General features: G+C 42.6%; 1 protein-coding gene across 1 annotated transcript in view; it reads right to left on the reverse strand.

Annotated features, from left to right (window-relative positions):
• Positions 1 to 6,514: 6,514 nt before the first annotated feature.
• LOC119650579 (extracellular serine/threonine protein CG31145) overlaps positions 6,515 to 18,254 on the reverse strand; it is a 215,373-nt gene continuing 203,633 nt past the window's right edge. The window contains exon 12 of the mRNA XM_038053405.1: positions 6,515 to 6,895. Within this exon, the coding sequence (XP_037909333.1) occupies positions 6,700 to 6,895 (196 nt within the window). The 3' untranslated portion in view covers positions 6,515 to 6,699. The remainder of the gene's footprint in view (positions 6,896 to 18,254) is intronic.

Below are 18,254 nucleotides of genomic sequence, written 5' to 3' on the forward strand. Positions count from 1 at the left end.
TCCTCCAAGGATGCGAAAATGTTAGAGGAACAAGTTATCATCCTTCGAGGAGTACCTGCGAAAAAAAATGCTGCAACCTGGAACGCAGAGAAGATTTAACAATCGATCGGATTTACGCAAACTGAAAACTGTAGATCAGAAAAGGTGCTAAGAGGAAAATAGAAGAACGCTAAACATGAAGAGATGAGGCCCTTTATTTGATGAGCAATGCGGAAATTCTCAAGGAAATCACGCATGAGGGAAACGAGTTTTTGACGCTGCGGTATGAGGGAAATCTGGTTACACAACGGAAACGATAAGATTTGGCCGAATTAAACTGCAAAATGCGAACACACCTTCTTATCTACCGCAATGAGGCTGACAAAACTACAGGACTGCTCTTCCATTTTTCGGGTGAGTCTGTGACATTGGATCAATTAAGGAGACGATTAAAATTAAGTCCAAGAACTAGAGGCAACCAGGCTAAGACAGTTATAATCATCTTACAATATCGATTAATACCGAGAATAAAAACATCATAAGCGCATTTTCTTCCTAACCCTATGATTCTTTGTGACTCCACCAATGCAAGAACTAAACGATCTGGTAACGTATGCAGAATCAAGTAGCGAAGGACGCGAACAATCAACATATTCTTTAGGGGAGTAGCAAATGCAATCTTAGAGAAAAAGATTTCATCACTTCAGCTGTTCAACGTAAGAACCGCCCCTACGATCGCGGGGTCAAGAAGAAGGGACCTAATTGATTTAATAATCTCCAGTTCAAATTTGATAGAGTTGGTTACAAACTGGCAGGAGCTAGACGAAGTCTCTCTGTCAGATCGCCGATACCTAGAATCCAATCTGATTATTGCAGGCGAACCGTATCTAATATCAAGACGGAATTCTTGGGAAATAAATTGGACAAAGTTCAGTAAATTTCTTTGTAACAAAGTAGAGCTCCCTAGGCGAAGAAGGAGTTGGGAATTTTGAATCACACACGTTTAGAGTGCTACGAACAGACTTGTCCTATTTTCCGGGGTAAATGCGGTAAAGCGGGATATTGGTAAAACCGAGAACTTCCGCAAATAAAGCATACAACTTCTGAATTGGAGCTTGTCAAAGCAATAAGATTGAAGACTGGTTAAACTTCCGGAAATCACAGCGTGAATATAAAAGCGCTCGTTAAGTGTTCGAAACGAGACTTCTTTAGAGCATACTGTGAGAAGCTGGAAGACGCAAGGAAGGCATCAAGGCTGTACAGAATCATTAAAAGGGATGAGACTGCCAACTCTCAACGGACTCTTCTAGAAAACCGGACGGTACTTTTACAAATTCTGGAATCAGTACTGACTCTTTTGCAAAAACACCATCCGGGAGAATAGGTAACAAGAGTAGAGGGAGGAGAGTTGCGCCTCCAGCAAAGCAAACCTTTCAACACGAAGGTGTTGCAATTATGGAATTGGAACACTACGAGAGTGTTAATTACCAATGACTATGCTGAAAACCGGAAGCTCCACATTTGAGGTGATGTTTTATATAGGAATACTTGGGTCCACTTACATGTTATCTAGCTCGTAGTGAATATACGTTGAATATATTATACTATTCCACGGTATACTGATATTTTATCTTGTGAGTAGTGATAATTTAACGCGAAAGGAGTAACTTTGACCTTCTATAACTTTATTAGTGATAACATGGTCTGCACCAAACTTTTCAGTCTGATATCAATTATGAAATTTTAACTTATTTTACGGATCTATCATAGAATGAACTTAAAAGGGCCTCGGAGTAAATTTTCCAAATTTAGTAATATACTATTATTAACCTAATTTGAGCAAATATCGTAGCGGCGAGTATTTTGACGCCTTGATATAATGCGCACAAACCACCATGTTTTTTTTTAGATTTTTCGTTTATGTAGTTTCTGAGAGAGGATCCTTGAAATAATTGACCCCCAATATCAAAATTAATACCGGTTGTGAAAGGTATCAATCGTGACCTTTCATTTGATTTCCTCCATGACTATATTCGGTGAGGAAAAATGTACACCCCCTTTATGCATGTACGGGACTCGCTTAACGATGGTACTCACTGCATACAAGGGGTTTCGCAGTTCCCTCCTTTTCATCAAACTTCGTATCAACACGAGTAACTGTTTCTTGGTTGTTACTGTTGATAAAATTCGTATCGGTTGGGTTAACTGTCGGTTAGGAGAACAGATATCACCTAAGAAGTGTTTCAAATCTCTGGAATTTGGACACATTGCGAGAAACTGCTCAAGTACACCTATTGACCTATTAATCTAAGTTGGGCCGAAGATGCGGACAGAAAGGTCATATTACCAAGGACTGCAAAAGTAATCCCAAATGTCTGCTATGCGGAGAAATAAACAAGACGGGGAACCGTAAGCTTGACGTTTCAGGTATAAAAGGTTTTGTTTCCCTATGCGAGGAGCATAACCTAGCACTCCATTGGCTGATAGCATTGACCCGAGATATTCAAATTGCTCAGTTCTGGGCAGATTACTGCCATTGCCAGAATTAAGCGATTTAAATATCTCGAGAGGCAGGTGTTAGATGTGAGTGATTTAAATATTTCGAGGGGCAGGTTGATAATTTCTCCTATCTAGGGTCGAAAATCACAACCGATAACAGCTACGATGATGAAATCCGCGCACGGTTGTTGTCAGCTAACAGAGCCTATTTCAGCATACAAAAACTGTTTCGCTCGAAATGTCTCACCATAGGATCAAAGCTCTTACTGTACAAGACAAGACAATGATCTTCCCAGTCCTCATGTATTCCTCAGGGACTTGGGTTCTTAGCAAGACGAATTGCGAACTCTTGGCCGCGTTTGAGAGAAGAATCCTCCGAAGAATTTTTGTCCCCCTACATGAGGATATGTCCGGATAGCTCAGCCGTTAGAGCACTAAGCTGTCATACGGAAGGTCGCGGTTCAAATCTCACTGGTGGCAGTGGAATTTGCATCCTGATTTGACGTCGGACACCAGTCAACTCAGCTGTGAATGAGTACCTGAGTCAAATCAGGGTAATAATCTCGGGCGAGCGCAATGCTGACCACATTGCCTCCTACAGGCTATTCTGTAGTGTACCGTTACGGTCTTGAATGAAGTTCTCTAACACACTTGAAGGCCCTGATCCAATGTGGATTGTTGTGCCAACGATTATTATTATTATTACATGAGGATGGACGATTCCGTAGCCTACATAACGACGAAATCTATGAGCGATGCCATGACCGCCAGGTTGTGGATAAAAACCGGCTCAATAGGGTTACGGTAGGCGGGTCACTTAATCTGTATGGATGAAGATGATCCAGCCCGGAAAGTATATAAGGGCAATATCTATGGTAGAAAAAGAAGACGAGGCAGACCCTGCCTAATATGGAGCGATGGCGTAGGTCAGGACGCCAGACAGCTTTTAGGGATATCGAATTGGTGGACCTCGGGGCAAAATCGGGATGTCTGGAGTTCCTTATTAAGGCAGGCCTAGACCGGATACCGATTGCTCCGCCGTTGATAATGATGATGATGAGGGGCAGGTTACTGCCATTGCAAGAACTCAGCGATTCAAATATATCGAGTCAATGCAATCAGCCAATGGAGAACTGCATAATGAAATTGCTTCACGCATTAACGCAACCTGGATGAAGTGGCATTCGACAACTGGTGTTCTTTGTGATCGACGTATCAGCGCACATCCCAAATCTAAAATTTACTGCAATGTCGTCCGTCTGCCGCTCTCTATAGTTCTGAGTGCTGGCCGACTTTAAAAGAATGAACGGCGTCTTGCGGTAATGGGGACGAAGATGTTGCTTGCACTGTTGGCGTGACACGTTTTTATCACATCTGAAATGAGAATAGCCGCGTTTGATCGTGGAAAAACTACGGAAGAGGCGTTTTCGATGGTGTGGTCCCGTAATTCACGCTGACGAGTATTCACTTACCAATATTGGTCTGAACATCGAAGTCAATGGTAAGCAACCAAAAAGCCGGCCGAAACAACGGTGGCTTGATATGATGGATGGGGATTTAAAGGCCTCGCGATTACATTCTGATCAAGCATTTAATAAAATAAAATGACGACACCGATCACGACGAGCCGACCCCGCTTGTGAACGGGACAAGGGCTGAAGAACAAGAAAAAGATGTGAGGAGCGAGGAGTGCACGACAGCTCCGTGTCACATAGCTAAAAATTCCATTGCCCTATACTTTTTAGAAAACAATTTAAATAAATCATTTGATGGAAATCCCTGTATTGATAATAGTCAACCTCATACGCTTCACACTTTGAGTTTAATATTATTAGCAAATCTTAAGAATGTAACCTACATCAAATATAACAAAAGGCTGGGGAAAATTAGATTCTTCTTGAATGGAATTTTAATATTTCACTCGAATTTCAATTATTCCGGGTAATTATAACGCCAGCATCTTATTTGCATGGGTGAGGATGCTGTTAATTCTCACAAAATTGATAAGTTTGAACTGCTATAGCTTTGGCGGAAATTTAGCACGTATATACGAAATATTGTCTTCTATGCTGTTTCGTACCAGTCCTAAGATGAATTTAGAGGGAGTTTTTCAGTAAATTTCTAAAAGTTAGTAATATAATATTAGCAAGTTTATTTGAGTAGATATCGGAATTGGACATATTTTGAGGTCTAGATTTCATCTAAGCGCACCACCCTGATTTTTTTCGGATTTTTAGGTTCAGTAGTTTCCAAAAATGAGTCCTGTCTCACTTTAAGTGCATATATTTTGGCTCGTTCCTCACGGCCTTTGCAATTCACGCCAAAACTAATGTTAGTTTCAGAAAGTATAAATCGAGGCTTTTCATTTGATACCCTGCACGACTATATCCGGTGAAAAAATTGTTTGAATCCCCCTTTTGCATGTATGGGGAGCCCCTCTTTAAGCTCCACCTAAATTTATGCCACTCGCTATTTGCGTAGGATGTCATAATTCCCATCTGTCTACCAAATTTCGTTCGGATCGGTTTAACCGTTTTGGAGAAAAGTGCGTGTGACAGGCAGACAGACATTGAATCGATTTTAATAAAGTTGTGTTTTACACAAAACCTTAAAAACAGTGACATGGACCATATCACAGGTAGTAGTGGGTGTCAGGTGTACAAGAAAATGATTCCAAAATGAGGTGTACAAGAAAATGATTCAAATTTTGGGAAATGTTGCGTTGGTCATTTTGCAAAGTCTGGTACTATGCTTGTTTGTTCGTGTTTCGCCCCGCGCTATGTTTTCACACGATCCTGACAGAGCACTTGATTGAATGGCTGCAAACCAAGGCTGATTCTCGACAAAACGTTAGAGGAAAATCGAGAGGACGGACGCACCAAGACTTTTGCATGTGGACTTCCAAGGAGGCTATCGCTGTACTACGATGAGACGATAATCCATTGAGCTGTGGACCGATCAAGACCCCGTTAATATTTTCGTTCATTAATCCCAACCTTGACTTTCACTTCACCTTCAATCTTGCGGTAGCAAAAGCAAAAATAACCTTTAATTTTCATTGGTCTTTTAGGTCCAATGATTATCTTACAAGTGGAATTTGCCCTAGCCAGAAAAAAGCTTTTCATATGCTCCTGATAATGTGCTGCATTGTAAAGGGTGCTAAAGGGGGGAGAAAAAAGAAATGCTGCATATTAGTGAATGCACTCTCCCGTCAGGTTGTCACTGGACAAGGCGAATGGAATATAGCACATGTCGTAAAGCTGTGGACACGACAAAGTGTGTAAATATAACATATATGGATAAAAACGACCAATTTTTTTTTCTAAAACAGATTTTACAATTCTTTAATAATTCCTCTGGACATTACATACAAACATTACGCTTCAATTCATTCCAATCAAGAAAATCACACGAAAACTTCGAGTAAGTTCCTTTTTCATATTTTCTTCCTCCACCAAATCAAAATCACAAAATCCGTTATTTTTTCAACTTTGAATATTCCTGTACAAATTTATATTTGTCGTTCTGCTTTCGCAACCTACAGCTTTCGTTTTACTGTAATGAAACTTACATCGTACGTTGAAAAATAGCTTAAATTAAAAAAAGATCATTAACAGCAAAGAAACCCATCGTACAGAGAGTTTTTAGCTTCGTCTCCATGATCATAAATAGATTTAGGTGTGTTACCGCAATGCGATGGTATTTGTATTATTATGTACGTGGTTGTGAACAGTTCATTTGCCTTGTATTTACTTGAATAGATTTGTAATATTTACACATTTACTTAAGCTTCAGCTCATTATCTTTCGGAGCAATAAATTCAATAAAAATATCCTCTTAACAAAAATAACACTTTTATATGTATAATATAAATATTCTGAATACAACTTGACTCTCGTAATTCATTTTAGTTGATTTTACTCTAAGATAGTTTTGGCACTAACTAGAAATAGACACCAAAAACTTTGAGAAGACTTTTCCATTCATGAAGTGAATAAGGTTCTAGGAACCGGAATAATTCTAAGATTTCTTTGACTATTTTTTAAATGTTTTTTCTTTATTTATCACTTATAGTGAGTTTCACTTTACGTTTCAGTACAGAATAAAATTTACTCCTCCATCTAATGATTATTATTACTAAAATCAAAATTCACTTGATTCATTAAGCTTAAAATCAGTTGAAAATCTAAAATATTGTCATTAACCGCGAAAAAGTTAACGCTATGAGATATCATCTTCGCCAATGGCTACTTCATCGCCTGGGTTCTTCTTGACACACTCCCGGATAGCCTGCAGGATAATTTTCACTCGTCGATCGAGTGCATTGAGATGAGGCTCCCAGAGAATCGGGTTGAGGGGATCGCTCTGCATTGATTCACGTAGTAGATCGGATAGATGTTTTGGGCCGTTATGGAACCTGAAACAAAAAAAATGTCGATTAGTTTTAGGTATGTTAAGCCACATCCATCTAAGAAATAAGGACAACACTCAAAGTAAGCCAAATCTGAATAGTTGAAAATGATCAGGATACTACAAAAGTAGGCTTCATAAGCAGAAAAGGGCACTCCTTGTTTCAGGAAAAACAATATGAAAACTCCTAGACACATTTGAACAAATACTCCAAGTTAGTAGCCTTTCCTTAAGTGTCTAAGGCAATGTACCAAATTGTGGGTGACGCAAGTTGAGCTTCACGAGAAATTTCGCGGTGCGATTTCCAGCCGGGGCTGAGTGGAAGACCGGTGACGTATCGCACAGTTATGACACAGTATTTTCCACTTGCGGATGGAAGACTCTGGGGGGTCGGCGCGGGGGTTTTCCCGGATAGACTTAGTGCAGCTGTGTCGTACGGTTTACCAGTATCTGCCAATGTATTCGAAGTGGAAATACTCGAATTCGATCCTAGCCCCAAGCGTAACATACTTGCTCCGAACGACAGCCAAGCGACCATTAAGTATTAGTAGTCCGTGACGACATCTTCCAGCTTGTGGGACAGTGCCGGGAGACACTGAATAGTCTGAGTGGCAACCTGGGCTCAAAGTCGCCATCCTCTAAATTCTCGATCAGATGGAAGTAGGGGGGAATGATCGGGCGAACGGAATGGTCAGAAGGAGCTCTGTTCTTGGTAGCCTCTCGGTGGGCACAGTCTGCACCACACTAGCGATTGTCACGAGCAGAATTTACTTGCACTATTTAGCAGCCGTTGACTTTGAATTCCGGAAGTCTCACGGACCGGATTACCGCGCGCGATCTGCACCGGGCACTGCCTTATAAGGGAGTATGCGTTAGACTCGGCGTACTCTTTCAATCGCATTGCAAAAATAGCGGGGAAGAGGGAATAAACCACACCTACCTATGCATTGTCCAGCCAAAGCTAGACTGTGCAGAAACAATTCTTGAAGATCTGAAAGCGACTTCTGGTTGCTAGAGACAACGCTGCTACTCTTCATAAATGCTATGGGTTGGTTGTGAGGATTTGAGCAGGCTGGACTCAGCCCAACTTGCTTTTCCCACGGCAATAATAGTGTTAGGAGTTTGCGGAATCAAACCATACATCAGAATGCTAATTGGGTTGTTCAGTACGGCCACTGATACTTAACTGCCGAACTCAATGCTTTCTTTCTTATTGCCTAAATGATACTATGATCCTACTAGATTTTGCGAGCTTCCGAAGGAAGTCAGCTGTGACAAATAGAGTGGGGGAGAAAGCTGGTTGAGAAGGTGATCGGCAATAGCAGAATAATGCAAAGCCAAAGGAAATCAGGGAATTGATTTTTGGGGGACAGGTGGGATGTAACGAGAGTTTAGTGGGTAAATCTGTGCCATTAACTTAATTATGATGGGACAGATAGCAGCATCGAACTCGATCATGCTAGCCCTCCCCCCCCTCCCCCATAATAGTCGCCGACCGACAAGAGCAAAACTCTCAACTGAAAGTTTAACCAACTTCTAATTCGAAAAAAGGTCCTGAGTCGAGACGTTCATAGAGAAATATATCGTTGCCATGGAGCCTTAATGACAGGGCATGCCCTGCCACTAAACGACATCGCTGCCAATTCGCTGAAATGTTTAGTTCTCTATATGGTTTCCAGAAAAGTGTACATTCCTCCCCTACCGCTACCACTCGTCGTTACTCTAGAATAGTAGATTCTATTGTATAACATAGCCAACAAATGAGTTGTCAGTCTTTCTTAAAGTGTAACCTATTCACTGCCACTTCTGCCTTCTAATCAAGACATCTAATGGTACTTGATCCATATGCAAACGAAATTCTTCATTTTAAATTTTATCGGGTCAGTACACGAATTACATGGTAGAGTCAAATGCTAACGAAGGTTAGGAATGACCGAACAATAGTGGCAATCACACCCTGTTCGGTGCTGCTCCCATTCAATATTCGGGCGAAACAACTTGTTGGTGTTAATGTATCTGGGTAACATTGAACTAGCGAACTAAGCGAATTGATGGGCGCCCTTCATATTCTGACTATGTTTGCCTCTTTCTACATATCCAGACTAATTTGCTATGTGGTTAAGGTCCACGGCTCTGTGAGGCAGCAAACTTGTCATCAGCATAATCGAGGTCTTTGAGGAAAGACGTACTGTTCAGCATCACCGATAATGAGAACAGCATCGACGAGAGAATGCATAGAGCACTCCAAATACCCTCCCTATTCATGCTGTCGAAGTTTTCTCAATGTACCTACAATTGTTGCACTCAAGACAGGTGTCTTTTTTCGGTATATATGTGACCGTCTCCTTCTTTCACTCTCTGGAATAGATCTCTTCGGAAACTGTAGGCTCAGCAAGGAATAGTTTCGCAGGGAAAACGGCAAGCTTAGTAGACTTTCGTTTCACGTTTGCTTGGAGGAACAGTCCGTATCAGTATCTTACGAAGAGTAACTATTTCCTTCACAAGAGGTGAATGTTACAGGGCTAAGCAACGGTAAAATATTCACTCCACCCATTAAGCTGCTCAATATCATAGATGAGGAATCGTACGTTAACGTCGTTAACCGAACCATTGAAAGTTTTGCAGACATCTGGAAGTTATTTCGGAACGATAATGGAAAGGAAAGGTTGGTGTCGGATAAGTGGTGCTACATGCTGTGATCGTTACTGAAATGAGGACATTCACCGCCATTAGGAGTTTCCATCTGACGTGGAAAAACCGCCGTCTTGGCTGGTATGATCATACATATAATTCTCGGCTGGAAATCAAAGTCGATGAAAAACACCCGGAAGGTCGATTGTAGCGATATCTTCATACGCTAGATATGCATCAAGAAACCGATTTAGACTACTGTTTCGGATAATTAAATAGTACAGCCAATATATATCCGTAAATTAGTGTTGATGTTGGAGTCCCCACGTGTATACTATACAAAACCGTGAAGGCAAAATTAGGGCTGCTTATTCACTAAACGATAACAACGGTATCGCCATAAGTAAATAAGAATCATCTAGATAGAACATATGCTTTGCACCTTTTGAATACTGGATGCCGATGAAGATGAAAAGAATGCATGATGATTTGACATACGAACACCTTGATTCAATTTTCAGTTTATTAAAGCCTTCCATCGAGATAGAAGGGATAGCAAGCAGAATTTTAGCCGAATTCCTTGGCATTATCCATGACAGAACGTAGTTCGTCAGTACGAATAGTTTCGATGGCAGAATCCGGTCTTGATAGACTTTATCTTGTATTTCGAGTCCCTCTAAGACTTTACCTCCATGATACCCTGGATTGGTGGACCTCCTACCTTAACAGGGACCCGTGTCCGAAATCTGATTGCGTCATGAAGAGGCAGAGCTGAAATGTTCGCCGTTGCTTAAGATAAGCGTAAAACACCTTTTTAAGGAATAGAGATCGAGTGAATTTGCATCGTACAGCTGTAGGAGTAAGGCAGGCATAATTGGAAGGGAGATCATATTACAGAATAATATTCAAGGATGTTTCTAACGAGCGAGCAAAAACATGTTAAGGAGGGCTGGATTTAGGAAAAGTCAGAAGAGCCAGATATTTTGAAAGCACGATTGGCGATGTTAACCGACCGCAACTTGTCGTTGAAGATTACGCCTAAATCGCCTAAGTAGGTCAGAAATGATACACGTTGTCCATCAACAAAATAGGAAAAAGATTGCGGGTGGATTTGATCGAGTAGTACATCGAGTGGATTTTGTTGGCCTTTTCCTAGCACCACCTACCACCATCACCTAGCCCCACCAATATGCCTAAATAGTACTACAAGAAAGTAAAATCCGGCGGAGACTAAAAAAAGCAAATAACTCCGAGTTGTCTGTATAAAATAAGCACGGGCAGTATAAAGTGGAATGATTAACGATTAGCGTGAAGCCAAAATGTCTTCAAATATCTGAAGGACAATTTCGTTTATAAATCCCTGTATTAATCAAAATATTCATTGGACATTTGTACATAACAACATTGGTATATTGGAATCCAAACTCCTCAGTGCCACCCCAGGGTTTTGAGATGTCATTGACAAACATAATAAAGTCATTAAGATGAATTGGGTATGCTGGTCCCAAGCCCAGGTAAAGGAGGAGGGTTTGAGGCAACGTACTCTGTACTATCCTCAGTAAAACAAAAATAAAATGCTGAGATCAGGGAAAGAGATAAATAGAGTATAGTTGGAGTTATTCTACTATGCTAAATCCTACCTGATTTCTCTTGGTGACAGGCCCCGCGACAGGTCGACCAAGAAAATGCATAGAATGTCGTTACAAACATGATGATCGGATTGAGTCATAAGCCTCGGAGAAATGCTAGGGCGTCCACCTCAGTCGACGCGGCAGGACAGGCCCCGGTCCTGTCGAGAAATGGGCAAGGGTTCTTGACGCATGGACGGCGTCAGGACGTAAGCAAGTTAGTCCGCACACAACGAACAAAACAAATACGTGTCTACACGCTAAATGTTGGTACCCTAACTGGAAAGACCGAGGAACTCACAAGAGCCCTTCGGTAGAGGCGCATTGATATCTGCGCTCTGCAAGGAACCCGATGGTCTGGTGCCAAAAGCTGCGACATTGAACGCGAACGCGGTAAAACTGGCTACAAACTTCTCTATTTTGGTAACCCACACACTCAATATGGTGTTGGCATTGCCATCTCAGAGGGTTTCCCTAATGCCATTAAAGAAGTCGAACGATTCGATGATCGGCTGATGAAGCTCACCATTATATCAACTGATCGCACTATTCACTTCTTCACCGCGTATGCAACACAGACAGGTCGACCTGATGCCGAGAAAGATGCCTTCTGGCAACTTCTCGATGAAAAGACTTGTCACGTGCCTGCTGACGATTACATAATCATTGCCGGCGACCTTAATGGTCATGTGGGTGAAAAGGCAGACGGTAACAGGTGTCATGGGGGAAAGGGGTTCGGAGCGCGCAATGAAGGTGGCGAGCGTATAATCGATTTTGCGGACACCCATGACCTTGTACTTATGAATACATGGTTCATCAAACGATTGTCTCATCTTCCCACATTTTACAGTGGAAACAATAAAACGCAAATCGACTATATTCTCATAAGACGTCAACACTTTACCACTGTCACTGATTGCAAAGTCGTTCCCTATGAGACCATCGCACCTCAACATCGGCTGTTGATTGCCGTCCTGCGAATTAAGCCACTGATAAAACGGCGTGAGGAACGCACTGGCTCGCCGCGCATTAAATGGTGGCGATTTGGTGAGAAGAAAGAAGAAACGGTCTCACTCATACGATTGCCAACCATTACGACTGTGGAAGAATCATGGAACCAAATGAAAGACACGATCCACAGAGCGGCCTCTGCAACCCTAGCGGTCACCAAGCCGGGTAAGCGGTACATCAACAGAGATACTTGGCTTTGGAATGATGATCTTGAAATGAAGGTCCGTGAAAAGAAACACCTCTACCACAAATTTCTCGACGATAAAACACCTGCTAATTGGCAAATTTATAAGAATGCCAACCGGGAAGCAAAGAAAGCGGTCGCTGTCACCCGAGCAAACCATTTCAAAAATCTTTACGATAAACTGGACACTCGGGATGGCGAGAGAGATCTTTATCGACTTGCTAAAAGCCGTGATGAACGCACACAGGATATCGAACATTTCTGTTGTGTTAATGATAAGAACGGTACTTTGCTTACAAACCGTCGAGCCGCAACGGATAGATGGCGAGAATACTTCGAGCAGATTTCAACTGAAGAATTTGCTCATCCTCCACTTCCACAATCATTGCCGACATTTGGAGCAGTTCCACCAGTCAGCGCAACTGAAGTCGAGGAGGCAATAAAACAAATGAAATCGGGGAAAGCAAAAGGACCTGACGACATCGCATCTGAGCTCTGGAAAGCGAAGAGCTGGGACCCAACACTGTGGCTCAGTGAATTCTTTAACCGGGTTATTCAGGAAGGAAGAACACCATCTGACTGGCAAGAAAGTACCACTGTTCCAATATGGAAAAAGAAAGGTAGCCCAGCAGAATGTTCAAATTACCGTCCGATCCGGTTACTTTCCCATACCATGAAGATTTTTGAACGCATTCTTGACAACCATATTCGCGAAATCGTTGAAATAACCGTGAATCAAGCCGGATTTGTCAAGAACTGCGGAACCACTGACGCAATACACGCTGCGCGGTTACTCATGGAGAAACACCGTGAGAAGCATCGCCCTCTTTACATTGCTTTTCTGGATCTAGAGAAAGCGTTTGACCGTGTACCACATGAACTCATCTGGTATGCTTTACGACAACACTTCATGCCAGAAGAACTCGTGCGCTGGGTTCAATTGCTCTACCACGATCCGAAAAGTAAAGTTCGAAGTATGGCGGGTGTATCAAAACCGCTTCGTGTCTCTGTTGGTGTTCATCAAGGAAGTGCCCTCTCACCACTCCTCTTTGTCCTTGTTATGGACACCGTCACACGGGATATCCAACGTCCAGCGCCCTACACACTGCTTTATGCAGATGATGTTTTCCTAGCATCTGATAGCAAAAATGATCTCGAGCAACTTGTTCAAAAATGGAGTGATCGCCTCATGCAACACGGTCCCCATGAAACAGGCACAATCACTGTCAGCGGCAGTGATCTGCCCAGAACTGAGCGATTTAAATACCTCGGGTCAACGCTATCAGCCAATGGAGAACTGCGTTATGAAATTGCTTCACGCATTAACGCAACCTGGATGAAGTGGCGTTCCACAACTGGTGTCCTTTGTGATCGACGTATCAACGAACGTCTCAAATCTAAAATTTACCGGAATGTCGTCCGTCCAGTCGCTCTCTATGGTTCTGAGTGTTGGCCGACCATAAAAGACAATGAACGGCGTCTTGCGGTAATGGAGACGAAGATGCTACGTTGGACGAGTGGCGTCACACGTTTAGATCACATCCGAAATGAGGATATCCGCGATCGTTATGGAGTTGCACCGATCGTGGAAAAGTTGCGAGAGAGGCGCCTTCGATGGTATGGTCCCGCAGTTCGTGCAAACGAGAATTCACTTGCCAAGATTGGTCTGAACATCGAAGTCGATGGTAAACGACCAAAAGGTAGACCTAAGCAGCGGTGGCTTGATACGCTGGATGGCGATTTGAAAGCCTCGAGATTGCACCCAGATCAGGCATTCGATAGAGCCAAATGGCGAAGCCGATCACGACGAGCCGACCCCGCTTGTGAACGGGACAAAGGCTGAAGAAAAAGAAGAAGAATCAGTCAATCCCCAATTCATTTAGATGTACAATGAAAACTTAATAGATTATAGAAGATTACGAATCCGATGTATTTATATGGTTGCCATTTACCCCTTATCACACGAGCAGCGCCAACGATACCAACGCACCCTTAGGGCGATCCACGCTTTGGACATCTTGAGAGAGTGGATATGGCATAGCCTGCAATGCAATTGTCGCCCCTCTTAGTGTGTGAATTTTCGTCTTCGGATCACATCCCCGACGGGAGCCAGGTCAGTGTGCCGACCAAGTTTTTTGTTTGTAACAGTATAAGCCCAGTGTACTCCGACGATACGAGGCAAGCAGGTGTTAAAGAAGGTTAAAGACCCTTCCAGTGACAGTGGAAATCACATGCATATATGGTAGCAACCTAGAAAGAAAATAAGCATAGGAAAGTCTTAACTTGCCGATGAAGAGTCGGGAAACATCCACTTCAGTGTACCGTCGATAGAAACGGTGCTTTCTAGACATACAAATTGACCGACACTTTCGATGATCTGCCCATTAATGCAGATAGGGAGAGTAGGATGACTCGCCATACTGACACCCCTGGCTTTGTTGATGTTTATGGTTAACCCATCTCCACCTGGTTCTCCTTACGGATAAGGAGCAAACAGATGTCATCAGCGTAATCGAGCTGTTTGAGGAAAGATTCCATAGTCCATTGAACTCCTCTACTTCCTTCGGATAACGCAGCGTGAAGAACGTCACTGATAACAAGAAAAAATAACATCAACGACAAGATGCAACTCTGACGGACTTCGCTTTCGCCCTTAGATTACTCAGAGATTTCATCTCGATGCAGCAAATGACATTTTCAGCTATCATAACATATGTCGCTCTGATAATACCATATTTATTATTATAGTTTTTCGGAATGCTCCACCTGCGTAGAGCACTCCGAACACACTTCCTGTTCACGTTATCGAAAGTCTTATCTCTCAATGTAGAGCAGGTGGACCGGAGATTTAAACTCCGTGCCCTATTCAAAATGATCCGTAGGGCTATGGTATGGTAAATTCATAAAGATCCGAAGCGGAAAATGGGCTGCTCTCTGTCGATCCAGTTTTCGGGATTTTCTTTGACCTGTTGAAAGATTATATTAACTATTATCTTTGTGACGAAAGGGAGCACGCCGCTCCAGTCGTTACATTCAAAACGAGTGTCTTTTTTGGAATCTTCTCTTCTCCCACCCTCTGGGAAAGCTCTGCAATTCTCAGAAACTACCGTGAAGCCCACTAGAGAAGAAACTTCACCGGATGTGATGTGGCTAAGTACCTTGGTGAAGTGTTCCTTCCACCTCTTCATCGTGAATGAGGAATCGACCGTTAACGTTATTCACAGGAGAATCGAAAGATTTGTGATTTCATACAAGTTCTTTTGTAATGCGTTAATATATACAGTATATATATGATTGCCATTCACTCCTTGGTGGGGTATAGCCCGTCAACGACGGATACCCGCCATCGTTCGCTGTTACCTTAAATGCTCTTCAGCTTTCCCACAACTTCCCAAAACCGTCGCCCTCCTCCTCTACTGTTCTGCGCTAAGGGCCCTTGGAGCGACTCAATCGTCAGCCATCTTGGGAGAGTGAATGCCACTGTATGGCGTAGCACGCAATGCAGTTGTGGCCCCTTCTTAGTGTGTCGCCTATCCACTGTCACTTTGGTGTTCCGATCACAGGGCGTACGAATGGCAGACCTGTGAACCGACTAAGTTGTTCGTTTGAGATAGTATCAGGCCACGCAGCAAATGCTTCTGTAATCAATGCGCTCTGCGTAATCTTCCACTTCCCGGCACAGTGCAGTAGGAAATTTCCTTATGTCATGGCGCACACACGTTCAACTTTCCGGCATTTTCCACGGTATCGTAGTTCGAGCGCACCGTTGCACGCAGCGGTCAATAGAGGTTTCAATTCCCTCCGATTATTCGGTCAGTTTCATGATTCCTGGGTAACTTCCGACAAAGGAGCAGTTTTATGACCCGCCAATAGGGTTACTCAGTGTATTTGTCGTTCGATTAGCAAGGTAGCTCCCCCATTGTCGAGCGGTAGCATCATACAAGCGACCGATGCTGAATTTGAGGGGGTTCAACCTTGCGAGAAGAGGTGGACGCAAGCGAACATAAGTGACCAGTGTTGATCACTTTCGAGGCCCATGTCAGCGCCTCTCTTGTTACGCATATTTAGGAGACAAATCCTAGATCTGCTACTACGCAAGGTGGTCAATCGAATTGCTCGTACGGTGTCGGTCAGTTGAAACTCAACTGATCTTATGGCAGAATCTGTGCTCGAACAATGTGCCACCAATGGCAAGGCGATGGAAATTGCAGAAATCCACACAACACACAACCTCTCACCATTATCGCTTCGGTTGCCAACAGCATCTTTCCCGTCATATGTCCGAGCAAGGTGTTGTCAAAGCCCACTTTGGCATTCAGATCAGCCATCACGATCATAATGTCTTCTTAAGGAACTCTATGAGCATTCTTATCGACTATATCGGAAGTAGCTGTTAGTGCACAGCATTGTACAATTGTGATTATCCTTAACTTGAACTGGAATTTTGCAATCAGGGATCTGTCAGAAAGACGCTTCCTGTCTTGACCAGACAGCAGGCCTTGCTACATCCGTCAGAAACAACCAGACACTGTATTCGCGCCTGCAACCACTCAGCTTTCTAGAGTACAAAAGGACATTACTACAAGAGGGAGAGGAGCACTCTCCAGAGTCCCACGATCTTATTTCGCTTAAAGTCAGAATGTCCAGTCTCAAAAAGCCACCCCTGATACCATTGTCGTGGAGCGTGCACACATTCCTGAAACCAATCATAGTCCTTGTTCGATAGCCAAAGGTCGTAGCCATGACGTCAGTTCCTATCCTAAGCGTCCTTGATTTTTCGGTAGCAATAAAGTTTCAAAATGTACAGTTTGTTGCCCCACAAATTTTTGTCAGTGGGTTCTTAAGCCCCAACACGTATCCGAAATCAGAATCTTTTTTCTGGACAGAAACTTCTGTATCTTTCATCAGGTGCTGAGGTAAATTTATTTTTATGAAAGCAATGCTTGGTGTGATATCGGTATTTAATGCATCATATTAGATCTCACTCCCAGCGATTATATGAACTCAACTTTCACGATGTTTCTACTCCACGTTTCTTAGGCCAAGAAAGTTGAGATGTGGCCAGCAATATTTCTAGTAAATTATATTCATTGAACAACGCTGGTCAGTCGGAACCCGGAACCAGGATGCATGTTCAAACAACATGACCATATTGAAAAATTCCCGGCCTTCTTAGTCCAAGCGAAGAGAGAAAACTAACGGTAAATATTTTCCAGTTGAAAGACTATTATTTCCTCAAAAGTTGAAGAAGCTCAAGAAAATAAGATGGATCTCTTGGATTTTCTTTCCTTACTAAAAATACTACTACCCTCAATGCCTACTCATACTTATTGTTTGTTGAAAATCTAATCAAATCCTGGAAATTTTTTCTATTTCATGATTTTGTCTGGTTTGACTGGCTAAGCCTTTGTAAATAGTGCCTGCAAATTTCGTATCAATCCCCAGTCTTTGTGCCTTGCAGACCTCCATCAATCGCTGACAGGGGAAAATTTAACATTTTACTCTCGCTATTGTCGTCGTAGCTATCAAAAAAAAAGATACTTTCGAAAAATTCATTTGGTAAGGAAGCCTGACTAGAAGCTTCACATTCTTGCGTTAACTAGATTAAAATCCATACTTGGCTGATAATCACGGGCCATCACATTGCTTTGGGGACAGATATTCTATTAATCCACCGCCACGCTTATGCCGCGCATACACTTCTAATGACTATTTGGACCTATCTATGTAATATTCTTAAATTTTCAGTCAGAACAAGGTAACATTCTCCCCCTTATTGTGCTGAGTATTTCTATACCCTTTAATATGTTATTGTTTACCGTTAGCCCTTCTGAAAGATTTACCCAAGGAAATGAAGTATTGCTCCTTTCTTTCCTGAGGTTTTTAGAAATCAGGGTTCATTTCTTCTCACC

Source organism: Hermetia illucens, chromosome 3 (genome assembly GCF_905115235.1).
Source record: "Hermetia illucens chromosome 3, iHerIll2.2.curated.20191125, whole genome shotgun sequence".
In the NCBI taxonomy this organism is placed as follows: domain Eukaryota; kingdom Metazoa; phylum Arthropoda; class Insecta; order Diptera; family Stratiomyidae; genus Hermetia; species Hermetia illucens.